At 42.8% G+C, this 18,405-nt stretch overlaps 1 protein-coding gene across 2 annotated transcripts in view; it reads left to right on the plus strand.

The window, feature by feature from the left end:
• Positions 1-18,405, plus strand: part of ABCC4 (ATP binding cassette subfamily C member 4) — a 237,727-nt gene that overhangs the window by 205,931 nt on the left and 13,391 nt on the right. For both annotated transcript variants that reach the window (XM_058670536.1, XM_058670537.1), the window contains 3 exons: positions 4,851-4,940; positions 12,784-12,956; positions 13,612-13,717. In XM_058670536.1, coding sequence (XP_058526519.1) covers positions 4,851-4,940; positions 12,784-12,956; positions 13,612-13,717 — 369 coding nt within the window. The remainder of the gene's footprint in view (positions 1-4,850; positions 4,941-12,783; positions 12,957-13,611; positions 13,718-18,405) is intronic.

Here is an 18,405-nt window from a genome sequence, read left to right on the forward strand (position 1 = left end):
CCTGTTGGGAGGAAACTCCGCCACAGGGTCATGGCCCATCCCTTGCCTAGTGAATGTGTTCTCTCTTGCTAGGGTTCAGCCCCTTGGCTGATGGCGCAGAGTCCTTTGTCACTGATGAGCCCACAGAGAGCAATACAGATTTAGGGCTGAGTGACCTGGTTCCAGGCATGTGAGGTGGTGACATACACACTCACTACCAGCCTTTTAAGGGTTGTTTCAGAACAACTTCTCTCTCTGTAAGAGTGGACTCCTGGGCCTGGCGCAGTAGCCTAGTGGTTAAAGTCCTCCCTTTGAATGTACCAGACTTTGCACCCACATGGGAGACCCATAAGAAGCTCCTGGCTCCTGGCTTCGGATTGGGTCAGCTCTGGCTGTTGTGGCTACTTGAGGAGTAAATCAGTGGACAGAAGATCTTCCTTTCTGTTTCTCCTCCTCTCTGTATATCAGACTATCCAATAAAAATAAATAAGTCTTAAAAAAAAAAAAGGAGTGGATTCCTGATGTCACATTCAAAGTGTTAGGAGTAATCCAACAGTGGAAACACTTCTTAACTCATTTCCTTAAACAAGACGGGAAGCTGTGCCCAACAGTGGTTAAATGTGCTGTGTAAGGGGAACTTGTAGAGTGAGGCTGTCTTCAGGGTCTGGCATTCTTATCACAAGATCTGGCAAAATGGATTTCAAAATTGTCTTTGGATTTTTTTTTTTCACAGAGTTCTTATCCTGTTTGGCACAAAGCAAATGCTTTCAATTGAAAAGTAACTCCATACAAAGTCAACATTTATGATAGCACCTTAAGGGTTGGCACACATCAGCAGCTGTAATCTTTATCATGATTAAGCAGATGCCTTTTTATATATTTAATAGATCAGAGCAAAGCAGTGTTTTTAAAACAGTCCTCTCTAGTTCTTGGTGTTTCTGCTCCCTGAGTGCTCTCCCTTCAGTCAGTTGCAAAGGTTAACTAGAACTGTGTCTCGTTAAGCCTTCTTTTTTTTTTATTACCTGATTTTTTTTTTTCTTTTTGAGTGCAAAACTCAAAGAGCAAAAGAGATTGGGTATGCTGTTACCAGTAAAAAAAAAAAAAATACAATTGGATCCGAGCCTACTGCAGTGGCAGCTTTGTTTCTGCACACTGAAGACTTCATTAAACCCCTGGAACTCCCCCCTGGAGCTGGTGACCTTTTTGTATCTAAAGAAGACTTTACACGACTTAAATTCTTCTTCCTTTGTTGGAGAACAATGTGCTTTTCTTCTGAAAATAGAAGACGATCGGTTCATTCAGAGGCTACGGATTTATAAAGAAAAAAAAAAAGAGAGAGGACCTGAGATTGAAAGTGACTTCAGGTGATCCCCTCCTGGAGCCTGGGAGATGAGTTGCCCCTGAAGAATCCCTGGGCTGCACGCGGAAAGGTAGCTTTGAGGCCACCAGGCAAACTTCAGGGGTAGCCCCTGGGTTTTAGTACAGAGAAGGGTTCTGGCTAGGGACCCAAAAACAGGTTAGGGAACAGTGAAGTGTTGTGCTGTCTCTTGGTGGTTTGTAACTACCTGGATATTTTCTTTTTTTGTCTTGGCCCCAGATCGTCTTCAGTGTCTGGGTAGAGTTTCTTGAGATAATGAGAGGCTTGTCTTCCTTTGTATCCTGCCATGGATACAAAGGGGCTGGTAGGACAAGTTTTCAGTCTTGCAGTTGTATGCAGGGATTATCCGTTTACTGCTTTAAATGCTTTGATTCTGTGTGGCCATTTTTGGGTCACATGCCTTGTATGAACTTGTGTTAGATTAGTAACAGGATGAAGTGACTACTGAAAAAAAAATAATAATGATAATGATAAGTACAAACTTTCCATTGTATTGAAAACCAAGTGTGCTACTGATGCATTCTGTTTACAATATTTTAATGAAAAAGAGCATTTGTTGTCCTGATCATAATGTGCCAGCTAACTGGAATTTAAAACTTTAAAAAAAATAAAGTTTAAGCATGAATGAATGAAGTACACTTAGGCTTACACATTTTGTCTACATTTATATGATCTATAAAGGTTGTATTCTTCCCAGAAACCTGTGCACTGAAATGTTCTGGCAGCAAACATTTTTACAACACTTCTTTATGAGATCAGTTTATTAACATCATTGCATGGAGATCGGCTCTTTAAATAATATTATCTATTAGAAATGACAATTAACTTGACCTTAACCTGCTCTTCAGGTGTATGTCTCCATGAGCACTTTTACTGTCTTTGGAAGGTTGTAGAATGATGTCCTGTTTGGCAAATGGACAGAAGTAGATTGAGTGGAAACCAGAATGAACAGTGTGCATAAAAAACATTGACTCTTGAAACCAGACATTGTTAACAAATTGCACGCTGATTTTAAAGAAAAATATAGCTTCAGTCAGTTAATGTTGCATTAAATCAGTCCTCTCATTCAACAAGTTTTGATTGAAATTTTCCTCCTTATTAAGTGATATTATTTGGCATGTCACAACAAGGAAAAGTCATCTTGTTCACTATATTATGTTCTTCCATCTGGTATTGCAAAATAAACATGAGTAATTGCCCAATATTTCCCCATGAGTTGACAGGATAGATTTAATTGAGGTCGCTTTTAGCAGGGGGAAATGCTTACGCTCAACTTTTGTCCAGTTTTCATCAGTCAGCAGTGAGTGAGTGATAATGACAGAACCCTGTTGGGATCTGTGGAGTAGGGGTCTGAGGCAGCGTGCAGAACTCCCCGTAAGCAGCTGCAGGTGTTGCACAAGCCCCTGCTGAGAAACCTGAGCCATAGGGCCATGGGCTGCGATCGTGAACCCCCCAAACATAACCTGCACTTTCATCCTTAATAAAGGAAGGAAGATCAAACTTTACAAAGCCATGCAGTTTTTCATCAGTGTTTAGGTGTCATCCCTCTGAAACCCACGAGGCTGCTGCGCACAGTTGAGAGCCCTGCTGAGGAGGTGGGTGGCATTCAAAAGACAGGAGTGGTGGGTGCAGCCTCCCTCAGCTGGCCACTTCATTTCTGTAAACTTCATCTAGGCAATGAAGGAAGAGGAGTCGCTTAGCATGTTGGCATCTTAGAGGTAGTCATTGCAGAGTAAGAGAAATTGCTTTTATTTTACTGAAGTAAGTAGAGTGATGGTTACACTCCTGCCAAGAAGTTTCTCGGTTGCTTATGTTAGTCTTAGACCTTAAATTCAGTCGTTTTAAGGGAAACTTTAAATCTAGCTTTTGGAATTTTTTTCTGTGCAATCCGATGATCATCCTATGATCTTGTATAAACAGTGATGTTTGTTGTTAACCCTTGAAGAAGGTTATCGGTGATTTCATCAATTTTGTACAGTTTTTTCAATGGGGAATTGTTCTGTGGGATACACAACTTTTGGTGGCACACCCTTTGCCTTATCCAGCTGTTTCCCCCTCATCCATCTTAACTACGAGGCACTAGGGACGAGTATCAGCATCTTGCTGAGTGCAGAATTCCTGGCTGGAGAGAAGAAATGTCTGCCTCCTCAACTTGTCTCCTAGGCTTTTGAGAAGTCGGAGGGGAGGAGCCCAGCTCTGCGGCCAGATGAGGTTTAAGGCTCGTGGCTCTCGTGAGCATTCTGCAGTACCCCGAGAGCAGCCACTGGGGTGTGGCCTTGTCAGACTGATGCTGTGTACTCTGTCTGGTTCATGGTAGGAGCGCGTTGGGCCTGTGTCCTTATGGCCTGTGATGCTGATGAAGCTAATATCAGCTTCTGTACAAGATGTTTGTCTTGAAATCCAGAAAGAGGCGTGCATTTTTTTTAAGATTTATTTATTTTTATTACAAAGTCAGATATACAGAGAGGAGGAGAGACAGAGAGGAAGATCTTCCGTCCGATGATTCACTCCCCAAGTGAGCCGCAATGGGCCGGTGCTGCACCGATCTGAAGCCAGGAACCAGGAACCTCTTCTGGGTCTCACACACGGGTACAGGGTCCCAAAGCTTTGGGCCGTCCTCAACTGCTTTCCCAGGCCACAAGCAGGGAGCTGGATGGGAAGTGGAGCCGCCGGGATTAGAACCAGCACCCATATGGGATGCTGGGGCATTCAAGGCGAGGACTTTAGCTGCTAGGCCACGCTGCCGGGCCCGAGGTGTGCATTTTAAGAGCAATGTAGCTCCTGAACTAGATGCATTAGAAGAGCTATTTAAATACAGATAGTTCTATTCCATGTCTTGCTTCGCAATGAGTTTCCAATTACCTTGCCCTTAGAGTTATTACAGAGGTTCTGACTGCCTGGTGCAGGATTTGAGGCCGTGACTACGTGAACAAATGTCCTCCCGAGCCCACTGTTTCGTATCCCTTCAGGCAAAGAGCAGAATGTCCCATCAGGACGTGTGGAAAGATTCCCAGTCCTGGAAGACTAGAGACGGAGGCTTCAGTGCAAATATGAAAATATTTTATCAGTTTTGTTTGTAGGCACAAATTTCATCATGCTGCTGGTGAACTCCCAGCATACAGTTCATTTTTAGGGTTCTTGGTATGTGAAGGCCCTCAATAATCACATCCTGTACTTCCTGTTGAGCTAGGAAGGCATCTTTATTTCCGCTTTTAAGATGACCTGCTACTGTCATCTCTTTTGTTAGTGTTCTGTGGCCCAGAAGATGTTTTGGAGCATACTTGACATGATGGGAAAGTAATAGAGATGTTTTGTAAATAGGCATTTGACACCTGATCATTAGTGATTATGGTCAATTTGGGATTTTGTTGGGGATGTTTTTGTATTTTAATTTTATTCTGCAAGTTAGCATTGGGATTAAGAAGAGGTTACAAAAAAAAAAAAAAAAAAAAGAAGAGGTTACAGTAATGATACTCACTCTCTTGATGCGTAGGAGCCTGTTTTATTCACCGGAACAATGAGAAAAAATCTGGATCCCTTTGGTGAGCACACAGATGAGGAGCTGTGGAACGCCCTTGAAGAGGTAATTTACAAAGCGCAATTATCCTTAATGTGTTAGCGTCAGTGTATATGTGTGTGTGTTAACAGCATTGCTGGCAGTTAAGAGAAGCCCATTGGCTTAACTTCGTTCATCACCCAGGAGAATAGTAATAACATGGATAACACTTAGCATATGTGTGTTGAAAATGAAATATCTCATGTTCTCATTTTTAATTTCCAAACTGTAGTCCAAGGCAACTAGACATGCTATCTTACTTGTTGCAGGCAGAACACTTAAGATACTCAAAGCTGTATAGATGGGTTCAAATTCTGCTCATGAGAAAAAGCCACTGGTGTGCATGTTACCACTCTGTTCTCAGGAAACACTAAGAAGGAGCCGGGACAGTTTTCCCTTGCTAACTGAATGAAAAATGAGATTGGACTTAGGAAATGCTTTCTGATTTCGTAAGAGTTTGTGAAGGTCAGCGATACAGTTAGCATGTGATGATCATGACCAACTGGAAAAGTCATTTCAGTGCTGTGGAGTGAGCACAGCTGACGGAAGCGGAGCCCGGCTGAGACTCTGTTCCGATATGTCCGTTTCTTGAGGCTTTCCTGTTACTGTAGTGATGGCTCCTGGGGCTGCATGTTTCAACTTTCTTTCCCTTGCATGAAAAGGATTTTGATTGTTAGGGTGCTGTCGGTGTGGGTCTTTAAATGCTGATTATTTTGCATCTCGCATGTCTGCAGATTGGTTCTAAACCTCTTAATGGTAGAAGCCATAATAACGCGTAGAACCTAACTTGGTCTTTTTGTTTTTGAAAAGTAAGCATTAAATAAATATGTACTGAATGATTGATTTCTTCGTTTTGGAGATGTGTGGCTTATTTCTTTAAAAAATATATATTATGAAGAAAAAGGCACACATCCCACGTCAGTTCCTCACTGTTGTTTTTGGTGTTTGGAATGGATGTACTTTTCATTGTCTCCCTCCTGGAGATGATTCTGCAATCTGTACATTTTTAGATGGGTTTTCCGTGAGGCAGGCCCTGTGGAGACCCAACAGCCTCCTGCCAGGAATTCATGTTTATAAGGCATGTTGATGCCAGGTCTTTACACACCTACCCTGCTTTCCAGCAACCATGAATTTTATTTTTCCTAAACGAGTCTTTTGCTTCCCTTCGTCCTACTTGAAATTAGTGTATTTCTGACATAGTGAAGTTCTGACACGCCCTAAAAGAACTGAAGCTTCTGGAAAATTATTTTTCTCTGTTTGCTTCAGAACCTAGGTTTCTCTTCATGGATTGTCAGATAGTGAAATTACTTTAAGAGACACATTGTTCCATAGAGATGAAGCAGTGTTAGTTAGGAGCCAACCCTATCAAAATCCACCTTAGAATTTGGCTGTAACTTACTGGCAACTTCAGCAGTAGTAGCCAAAGTCCTGTAACCTTTCAAAAGGGATGAGACTGTAGAAGTGGTTTTCTCCAGTAAGGTCTGCATTTATTAAGCCAGCATTTGGTGCTTTTCTGTAATTAGAAATAAACAGGGATTTGTTGCAGGCCTGCCTGTAACATGTAGTGAGTGGTTTCGTAGCACATGAAGTCTGTAGATTTGTCCAGGTTGTAGAGTTCCATGACCACAGGTTTGTAGAGGCTGGGCTGTTTGTGATATGTCAGGAGTCCATGGAACCTCAGAGCTTCCTTTGGTGAGATGAGGACTAACAGAGTGGGTAGTTTCTTTGGGTTAAGGCAGCTGAGTCTTGTACTGCGTTGCTTGTGTTTGAGTCCTGGCTCTGCCTCTGATTCCAGCTGCCTGTTAATGCACATCTGGAAAGCGGCAGGTGACGGTCTCAGGCTGTTGAATCCCTGCTACCCATGTGGGAGACCAGGATTGGATTCCCAACCCCCAGGTTTGGCCTAGGCTGCCTCTGCCTTTGGGGGATTGAACCAGCGGCATCCGTCTGCCTCTGTGCCTCTAAAAGAAATACATCCCCTCACCCAAGAAAATTTTTAAGAGCAGTGTGACCTTGAGATTGCCAGTATGATGAACTCTGTGTACACACGCATATGTATATGTGTGTTACATGTATGTGTTTTATCTGGAGAGCCCCAAGCAAAGAATATTCAAGTTTTTCTGAGTTTCTGTGTCAGTCTGTCTTCATGCCTTTCTTCTGTACAAGGCAAGAGATCCTGTGTCCTGAGAAACTCGTATCTTCTAAATTATATCCACACTCCTAGGGCTGGGTTGAGAGTGACCACTGCTGATTTTACCTGTTTATTAAGTTCAAATAAAAAGACATGTAGAAAAAATGCTCTGTGTCTTCTTGCCCCTTCTGTCTTGGAGAAGGTAGGGCAGGTGGCCGGAAAGCTTGCCAGGTCTCTGGCACTCTGGCATTGAGGAGGGGGATAGATGTCAAGAATGTTACTCATATCATCTTGGATGTTTACTTTTAAGTGTGCTGAAAAATATCCCAAATAGTGTGTAAACAGTCAGCGACAGGTCAAAGAAAGTTCAGTAGAATGAGTACTAATTGGGAACATCAAGAAATAGTAACAGCAGTTACTGCAATAGTACAGTAACAAGTTATAGCAGTAACAGAGACTAAAGATTGATAACAGCTTATCAAGGAAAGATATCAAGATCACAATAGATAAAATTCTGACTGAATCAGTAGCTTGTTGTTACTTCTGTGACAAAACAGCCTTAATAAAGGGTAGACCACTAAGAGTCAGGTATATCATGTCAGACAGTAAAGGAATCATCCAATTATGTTTGATGTTGATGGTATCTTGGAATACAAGTGTATTTCATTAGACAGGAAACCAACAGTGAGCACAGATCAAAAGGGCTGTTCTGTTCCCTATCCTCCAACCCCGCACCCTATTTCCCCTAGGCCTTGGATCGCGGTGAACAGGCTGTTCCTTCACTTCCCATGGGTGGTGTTCTACTCAGAGCTCATCCTATTCTGGTCATTATTGATTACATTTCTGTCTATCCTTTTTCTGACCCAGCCTTATTTTTTTGAAGTCAGAACGTTCTACGAACATGGGAACAGACCCTGACATCAAAATTATTCTGTAAGAAGTGCCAGCACTTGGTAGATAGAATGCACATTTTGATTTACTCAAAAAATATTTGTATTGATAGAAATGGAGTTTCTAGAAGTTGAGTGTATAATTTGCAGTTTCATTATATTGCTGTTTTTCTAAGCTTAGAAGTAGTCTGGTGTACTTTATACAAAGATATATTATTTTAAATACTACTACTTAGTTTTTTTCATGAAATTTTAATTTTTGCAGTACTTTCCAAATTTTAAAAATATTAAGAGAGCATGGTGCTAATTAAGTTTTATAAGAATGTAGTTCTCTTAAAAAGACTTTTAATAAAAATGACTTTTGTATTGGTTATATGAGGGGACATCATAAAATTTGTGTAAAATCAACTTGAAAATTGTGAAATTTATATTTCATGCACCTGGAATAACCTAAACATGGGTTTATTAATTTTTTGGAAATAGACATGGCACAAAATGAGCTGTTATTGTAGCTTTATTTATTCATTCAGCAAGAGAGGACTTTTCATATAAGCTTTGTGGATTTATCGAGAGATAAAAGCTCCTTTCTCTTGGAGCTTAACATCTTGTGGGGAAAGTAGAAGATAAGTAAGTGCATTAAGTGCATTATAATGTTAGGCACCAAGAAATGCAGTGACAAAACTGAAGCAGCAAACTGCTGGCTGATACCATCATTAGTAATAGGCAAATATATTGATTTTTTCCGTCTGCCCATTTTTTCTGTCACTTTCAGCAACACACGTACAGACTCATTATATACACCAACATGTTAAGAGATAGATGTCTTCCTTACAATAACAATATGATCTTATTCACAGGCGAGGAAACCAAGATGGAGAAAACTTAGGGATCGGTCTAGTTGGCAAAGCCAAGAAGGACTCAAGCCTAGGGTATTTCTAAAGCTTCATTTTTTTTTATTTTTAAAAATACCAAGCAATAAGTTGGTGACCACTTCACCCAGACCGCTCACCTAGATTCTGCAGTTGTCCGTAGCTTGCCACATTTGATTCCTCTCTTTTGTGATCTCTTTGTTGAATCATCTGAAGGCGAATTAAAGACATGTCCACTAAGGTGCAATGCCCACCTAAATATGTAAATTCGTGTTCCCTAAGGATCAAGACATTTCTTACATGTCATAATTCAGGTATCTCATCCAAAAAGCTGAAGAGCAGTGCAACGCTATTATCTAATAAACTGTGAGATGTCTCCGGTTGTCAGTCGTGTCACTGTGTCCGTTGCCTCTACTGGCCTCTTCCTCTGTTCCGATCCTTGATGAGCACTGGAGCACTTGCTGATGCTGCAGAGGGCATCCTCCCGATCCTCCTCATAAATGAAGGCAGAGTGTTCCTAAAAAGCATGTCTATTCTTTTTTGCCTCATGGCCCTTATTCCTGTGTAGGTAGACATGGACAACGTGAAGGAAGGTCCAGCATCCCATCTTGGATGATATGTCACCTTAGTTAGAGATAAGGATGAGGATATTTCTTCCAGTGTATTCCTTCCAGCATGGCTGCAGTCATGAGAAACATCCATCTGCATAGTCCAGTATTATCAAATCAGTGCCCATGTGGGATCCCAGCACGTGCAAGGCGAGTACTTTAGCCACTAGACTACCATGTCGAGAAAGCTGATAAAATCTTTGCCACCACTTTTGTCCAGTTCAGGCACCTTGGGTATTTACAGGCCTACGAATACATTTTGAAAGAGGGGACCCTTGATGAGGCCTCTCCCTTGTTATAGAGGGGACCTTGATGGGGTCTCTCCCTTGTTATAGAGGGGACCTTGACGAGGCCTCTCCCTTATTATAGAGGGGACCTTGATGGGGCCTCTCCCTTGTTATAGAGGGGACCTTGATGGGGCCTCTCCCTTGTTATAGAGGGGACCTTGACGAGGCCTCTCCCTTGTTATAGAGGGGACCTTGATGGGGCCTCTCCCTTATTATAGAGGGGACCTTGACGAGGCTAACATCTCCCATTTTAAAATCGTCAGTGCAGGGTCTTAACTGCACCAATACATACATTTTGTTTTAGTAAGCTGTATTTGAAGTCCATGCATATATTTTTTTTTCTTAGACTTCAGATTTTATGTAATATTTACCTGATTCCCAACACTGAATACCCTTATCATGTCCAGCCTTGTCTCGGAGCACTGGCTCTTGACTCCTCAGGGGTGCAGCTCCAAGTTACATTATTAGTTTAGCATAGATGGTTCCGTGAACACTTTGCTCGTTTCCCCTTGGTGTGTTGTTTGACATTGCAGTTCTGTGCACCTGCTTCTTTCCCATCACTCATCAACCTGGTGGGCTGAGCTGGATTGACTCTTTGACCACTGTGTCTCTCAAGGAGACTCTAAGTTTGGTTTTTGTTCTATGAAATTCCTCCAGATATTTTTTGAAATGAACCAGTTTTATGGAGATGGATTAAACACTCCATCTTCTGGAAGCAGGAAGATATTATGCTGTGTCCTGGCTTCCATGAGTTGTCGTACTTGGCTGCTCTTGCATGTGGGATCATACATGGGGGAGCACTGTCCCCACAACAAGCTCCAGTTTTGTTGACATAGCGGATACCATGTCCTACTGTTTGTATTTTCACTTCATTTTTCCATTAAGTAAAATCTTCCAAGTGGTTAGATATCTGGTAGGATTATCACACCATTCTTTATCGAGTCATTTTCTTTGTTTTTAATTTTTTGCTTTCATCATACTAACTTATATGCAGAATATATTTTGAGAAACTTGGCTTAAAACATACAGAAATGTTTTCTGTGTTGGGAGAGGGAGTTTGGTTTTGAGAGAGTTCTTGGTGGATGTCACCTGGCAGACAGAGTTCAGGTAAAGGAGGGCTCTGAGATTTAAATGAGATGTGTGTTCTGGAAACCCTTCTGTAAATAATTGTGATGAGCAGTTTTGGTAAACATGTAGAGTTGTGCAACCATCACAGCAGTCGAGTTTTAAAACATTTTTGACCCCTTCAAAGTTCACTGGAGCCTCTTAATCTTCTAGCCGTTAGGCAAGTGCCATTTTGTTCTTTGTAGAATTTGGCAGTCGTTCTCAACTAGAAATTAAAGAAGGATTTCTTTTTAACCTTCCTGTGCCTTACCAAAATAAGGATTTTATTTAAGATCCTGGGAATTCCTTAATGAAAGGAAGGGCACAGCATGGAGAGGCTACATATGGATGGAAACAGACCAGCATCTTGGGGCTCACTGGGTACTCTTCAAGCAACACATTTCTGATCTGAGTTGACTGTATTCTGTTTCTACTAAATATTACCTGGAACTAACTCTCACTGTCATGTGGCTTTTACAAGTATGGAATGAGGGGGTCTCCAAAAAATTCATGGAAAAATGTGTGTTAGAAAAACGAGTTATGTACGGGTTTGAAATATTTTCAGGGTGAATGTTTAGCCTGCATATAAATATGCCCATGTCCCATAGTTGCATGCCCGGGGTTGATCCCAGGCTTTGGCTCCTGGTTTGGTTTGCTGCTAACATAGACCCTTTGAGGCTGTAGTAATTGTGAGAGTTGGATGCCTACCACTGATATAGAAGACCTGGTTCCCAGCTTCAGCATCAGCCTCACGCTCAGCCTTTGCAGTAGATGGGAAGACACGCATGCTCCTCCTACTCTCTGTGTATGTTTAAATATATACACACATACAGAAACCTTCTAAAATGTTCACTAGGTATGGACTCGTTGAACAGGCCATTAAATCACTTAGGGCAAGCACATCCCATGTAGGAGTGCTTGGTTTGAGTCTCCACTATTCTGCTTCCAATCCAGCTTCCTGGTAACCCTGGGAGACAGCTGGGATTGCTCAGGTATTTGTGTCCTTCCACCCTTGTGAGAGATCAGGTTGAGTTTGGGCCTCCTGGCTTCAGCCTGACCCAGCTCTGGCTATTGCAGGCACTTTGAGAGTAAGCCAAAATATGTTAACATCGTTCTCTCCCCTCTACCCTATATTTAAGTCAGATATACAGAGAGGAGAAGAGACAGAGAGGAAGATCTTCCGTCCGATAATTTACTCCCCAAGTGGCTACAATGGCCAGAACTGAGCCGATCCAAAGCCAGGAGTCCAGAATCTCTGCTGGGAGCTGGATGGGAAGTGGAGCTGGATGGGAAGTGGGTTCACCAGGATTAGAACCTACACCCATATGGGATCCCAGTGCATTCAAGGCGAGGACTTGAGCTGCTAGGCTACTGCACCAGGCCCTAAACTCACCATTTAATTCCACAAACTTTCTGAAGCCACATCATATAGGGCTTCACAGGATTTTGTTTTGCTTTGCCTTTTAAATAGTAATTTATGGGCCTGACATGGTAACCTGGAAGAAGCTCCTAGCTGCTGGCTTTGGATTGGCTCTACTCTGGCTGTTGTGGCCACTTGAGGAGTGGATTAGTGGATGGAAGATCTTTCTCTCTGTCTCTCATCCTCTCTGTAAATCTAACTTTCCTTAAGTAAATAAAGAAATAAATAATTTTTAAAATATATGTATGTGAATTAATTATTTAATTTTAATTTACCTGAAAATCAGATTCACAGACAGGGAGAGATCTTCCAGCCAGGACTCACTTCTCTATCTACACATGGGTGCAGGGGCCCAAATACTTGAGCTGCCTTTATCAGGCCATTAGCATGGATGCTGGACCGGAAGTAGAGCAGGTGGGGTGCAGACTGGCATCCACATAGGATTTCCACCTACAAAGCCTCAACGCTGGCTTCAGGAGCTCATAGTTCTAACCTCTAAGGCGCTTTGTCTTCAGTAGTGTCTTGTGGATGAAAACATCATTCTTTTTTCAACATCTGCAGGTACAACTTAAAGAAACCATCGAAGATCTTCCTGGCAAAATGGATACGGAACTAGCAGAGTCGGGATCTAATTTTAGTGTTGGGCAGAGACAGTTGGTGTGCCTTGCCAGGGCCATTCTCAGGAAAAATCGAATATTGATTATTGATGAAGCAACAGCAAATGTGGACCCAAGGTACAGTGCCAAATTCAGTGGAGAACTGAATCTGGATGTTGTGTGTAGTGCATGGAAGCCATTGAATAATGCTCACAAATGTTAATGCCCCAAGGAGATATCTTAAGGACATTAATTTTAAGAAAATGGGAAGAGACCAATAAATGCCTTATTGTGCAATTGATAGCATTTGGCGTGTAAGGAAGTTCTAGTCTTTAATACAACATTTGATAGTTCAAAGCAATTTGTAGGTAAACATATTTTCCATTGTATAAAAAATAACGAAAATTAAGTTTCATTTCTGTATGTGTGAAAGATAAAGAATAAGTTTTTAAGTAGACTGTTATTGATTTTTTTAAAAAGCATTATTACATGGGTATGGTAGCTTAGTGGCTAAAGTCCTTGTTTGCATGCACCAGGATCCTTAGGACCCTGCACCCATGTGGGAGACCTGGCAGAAGCTCCTGGCTCTTGGCTTCAGATTGACTCTGCTCCAGCCATTGTGGCTACTTGGGGGATGAACCAGTGGGCGGAAGATTTTTCTCTGTGTCTCCTTCTCTTTGTAAATCTGCGTTTCCAATAAAAACAAGTATTTTCTTAGAAGATTATTACATAACCTACCTGGAGTCAATTTCTGCTGCCTTTATTGAGATGAATTTTACTTCTTGGATTCCAGAACCGATGAGCTGATACAGAAGAAGATCCGGGAGAAGTTCGAGCAGTGCACCGTGCTGACCATTGCGCATCGCCTCAACACCATCATCGACAGCGATAAGATCATGGTGAGTCCCCGCAGTGGCGTTTCGCCACTTCCGCTTTTAGTTTTTCTCGCTATGGAAACTTGATGGAAATCCCTTAAAAGTTAATTTTCTTTTCCTGTTCCCTCTGATTCCCAGCAATAAGTGGACATTCACTGCTATTGAAGATTACATTCCCAGACAACTCTGCCTGTTTTTATACTAGATATTGATTTGAATTGTCTTGTGTTTTGCATAGCCAACTGATGACAATGTTCCAAACACAGGCTTGTGATGCTGGGTCATACTACAGGATGATAGGACTCTGTTGTTTTCATTGTGTCACGGTTGTTTCAGTTTGTGGGATTTTTTTGTCGTCAAAAATTCAGTCTTTTATTTGAACCAGCAGGAAGTTGTTGGGTAAGGCTGCAAAATTTCTCAGTTTGGGGGATATCTGGGAGGGGAGGGCAATGATTAGACCATTTTCAGAAAAACACTTCTTGCACGTGATATTGAGAAGGTGAATTTATATGGTGTTCAGGTTTCTCAAGGAGGGACTGGCCTTGACCTGTCAGGATGTCATTGGAGATTCTCAGGTTCCCCATTAGGGTGCCTGGCTTTAATTCTTGGCTCCTGATTCCATCTTCCTGCTAAGGCAGACCTGGGGAGGCAGGTGACATCTGAGGCGCTGCTCACAGGAGAGACCCAGCCTGATGTCCCAAGCCTGGCCCAGTCCTGAGGACATGTGGGCAAGAGACCAATAGCTGGAAGCCCTCTGTGTCTGGTTGTCAGTCTTAACAAATTTTTAGATAAATGTTTGAAGAATATGACTTTATACAGAAATATATTTTTATAAAAAAAAAAACTAGAAATGAAACTACTATATAACCCAATTCATCAGTTCCATTAATAGGTATATATCCAAAGAAATTGAGCTCAGTGTGGTGAGGGAATACCAATACTCTCCATGTTCATTGCAGCGTTAGTCACAGTAGCCAAGATTACAGAGTCAACCTAAGTGTCCAGTGGATGAATGGGTAGGAAAATGTGGTATACATAAATAACGAAGTACTGCTTAGCTTCAAGAAAGACAAGACAGCGATCCTGTTTGTTTGCAACACCATGCATTGACCTGGAAGATACTGTGCCAAGTAAGATAGGCTGGGCACAGAGTCTGCGATAATTTTACCAGAGGCCGAGGGTGGGGAAGAAGAAGGAAACGGAGAGATTGGTCAAAGGGTTCCAAGTTTGATTTAGAACAAGTAAATTGTGAGATTTATTCCATGATAAAGTGACAGCAGTCAGTAACTGGGAGTAAATTTCAAATGTCTTACCAAAACAATGATGGGCGTAAGGCTCCAGATATGTCACCCAGCTTAATCCAATCTTTCTGTGTTGTACGCGTGTAGCAAAATTTCTGTTTTCCCCCATAAGTAAAAATAGCTTATACACACACACACACACACACACAAGCTTACTCAGCTTCAATAAATCTTATGTTGTGGCTTTATAAAATTGTAAGAAAAACATCCCTCAAAGGAGAAATAGATGGCTGAAACAAGCCCATGATAATACAGATTCTTTTCTTGTCTTTTTCAAAAAGAGATTTACTTTTTTTTTCTTTAATTTAAAAGACAAAGATGCAGGAAAGATCTTGTATCTTCTGCTCCTTCAAATGACCATGGTGGCTGGGCCAGACCAAAGTTAGCAGCCAGGAACTCCTTTCAAGTCTCTCCTGTGGGTGGCAAGCATCCAAGTAATTGACCATCTCTGCTGCCTTCCCAGGCAGGGAGCTAGAAAATAAGCAGAGCATCAGGACTTGTACCCGTCCTCTGGCTGCTCTGATGTGGGTCTGGCATTGCAGGGAGTTGTGCCACATTGCAGACTTACACAAATTCTTTTCTTTTCATTTCTGTACTTCTTTCCTTTCCTTTCTTACTGATTTATTTACTTGGAAAGAGAGCGAGAGCTTCCATCCACTGTTTTACTTCCCAAATGGCTACAAGTGCTTCAGTTGGTGGGTCTGAAGTCAAGAGCTAGGATCTTCTGCAGGCTTTCCACACGAATGTGGAGACCCACACATTTGGCCATTCCTCTGCTACTTTCCCGGGTGCATTAGCAAGGAGCTAGATTGGAAGTACAGCTGCCAGAACTCCACAAGCACCAATATGGGGTGCTGGTACTTTAGGCAACAGCTTTATTTGCCATGCCACAGCATTGGCCCCAATGCAAGTTATTTCCAATCCAACCTCAACCTGCAGTTATGGACTGATTGTCATCTAACTTGGGAACCCCAGCCAGTGTCACTGATAAAGTGACAGAGAAGGAATCAAGTTTAACAAGACCCTTGTAGTACATCAGAAATCACTGGTAGAGTATACTCAGCTATTTGGATGGTCCAGACTTCTTGTGTCTAATAACTATGAATGTTCCTGTTTTGATTTTGGGGAAAGTTTCTAGACTGTTACTTCTTGTCTTTCCCCATTTGCATGGTCAAATGGGAGCCTTACTAGGGACTTTTGAGCAAACCCCAGACTGTCAGTGTTGAAGCTATGTCTTTAGCCTGTGCCATACTCTCCAGAGCCCTAGGAGGAGCGGCGTGGTCCCAGCCAGGCTATGGTGAGCTTCAGGCAGTGGGGCCGATCCACAGCAGGTACAGGCCACTCCCACAGACTTTGGTGTGTGGTTATGTGACTTTTCAAGAAAGCAGGACAGTGACTCAAAACTAAGGCTTTGATCATCTTTAGCTTTGCACACCCTTTCTGCTTCAGTCTGCCTTCTCAGACTCATGTGTTCTTACATGGCCAATTGACAGGTAACTTCTTTGTGAATAGACCTAGTGTTAACCAATGCTGGGGGTGGAGGGCACCACTTCACGGAGGACACCAAAGGGCAGCAGCCTGTGCCAACCCCCAGAGTGAGGAGGCTACACACTTCTGTCCACGGCCTGGGCTGCATTTATCGGTCGATACCCATGTCCGTGGAGACTGCACACACTCACATGCCATGAGTTACATGAAAAGCAAGCTCACTTACAGGACAGCACCAGGGTCCTTAGCACACAAGCCATCGTGGGACAATCCTCCACGACTTAAGAAGGCTGCCCAGGAAGGATAGTCCACTGTGCCACTTGCCCTTCAGCCAAGAAACCCCACAAGGCAGCCTGCTGTGGTTTATCTCCCTCAGGGACCACAGGACTCACTTGGTAAAGCTCTGAAGGACCTCATGCTACTGGGACAAGAGGAACAAGGCCCGAACTTGCGTGGGCCATTATCCCTAACTTCAAATACAGCCTAACATGGGAAGGACACGAGTGAGGTCCTGCGCATCCAGGCTGTCCCTCCTTCTAAGAATCTGCACATTCTGCAGTTACCCTGGGAAGCACAAGCCGGAACGGGAGATGAGCAGGTCTGATCCACAACCACCCTAATAGCCATCTTGCTCTTTCATTCTGTTTGTTCCCTGTCACTTTTCTGTGTATTTTACTGACTGTCCCGGGAAGCATTCAGCTTCTACAGGAGCTGAGTGGCACTGTAATCTTTTATTGGAAGCCCTCGGCCCACTCCATGGATTCCCGACAGAAAGCCACCTGATCTTCAGCAGAGTCAGGGACCCATTCCAAATAAACCCTTTGCTTCTGAGTGTGCCAGGCACACTTTGTTGTACTTGAGCAGCACAGTACCTGGGGTATTATTGTCTAAGACTTAGACGTGCTGTCAGTTTGAAACATCCTGCTAACCAGGGAGACGGTGAGGAGCCATAGCACTTGACAGAATTGTCATCTACCCCTTCTACTTCTCAGTCAGCATTTGGTGCACACACGTGACCTCCTGGTCCACCAGAAACCCCTGAAGCAATCAACTCTCTCGCTGCCTGGGCCAGTCTGCTTCATGCTCCACCTACCAATGTTTTCTGGTGAATTTTGAACACTTACATTTTTTTTCTATCTCTGAATCATTGTCCATATGTGTGGTTTTCTAAAAATTTTATGTATTTGAAAGTCAGAGTTACAGAGAGGTGAAGACAGACCTCCCACCCACTGGTTTTCTCCCGAAATTGCCGCTGTAGCCAGGGCTAGACCAGGCCATACGCAGGAGTCAGGAGCTTCTTCAAGGCCTCCTGCATGGGTGCAGGGACCCAAGCACTTCTGCCATCCTCTGCCATCGGGTCCACTTACTTCTTACATCTAGGACAGCTTCCTCTGCTATCTGCAGATATTTGAGGCTGATAATCACCTCCCTTGAGCTTATGTAACTGCCTGACTCACCCGATAGAATGCATTTTTCCTTAATCTACTGGAGAGCAGCAAGTGATTTGAGGTTGGCGTTCCTGGAGAGATCTGGGGCCGAGGGAGAGCTATCGCATTGGCATTTCCGTGTGCTTCACTTGACGGCTGTGCCTAGGTCCTGTTGGAGTGATGCAGACCCTGTGGGAGACTTCTGGAGGCTTCTCTGACAGATAAGAGAGATGTTAAGATAACCCTCAAAATGAGTTCTGTCCATTTTTCGGTGCCAAAAAAAAGTGAAACAGATGTGTATTTTGAGTTTGTGTTTGCTTTTTCTAAAAAAAATTGAAGGTGTTTGATCAAACCAGTAACTGTAAAAGCCAAAAGGTAAAATTCTCTTCTTGATGTGTTGACTTGTTTTAACCCCATGTGCCTTTGTCTGTCCCATCTTTCTTTCCCTTTTCCAGTGTTAAATATTAATTCATCTCAGGCCTTTGCCCTCCTCTCC

Source organism: Ochotona princeps, chromosome 12 (assembly GCF_030435755.1).
Source record: "Ochotona princeps isolate mOchPri1 chromosome 12, mOchPri1.hap1, whole genome shotgun sequence".
NCBI lineage: Eukaryota > Metazoa > Chordata > Mammalia > Lagomorpha > Ochotonidae > Ochotona > Ochotona princeps.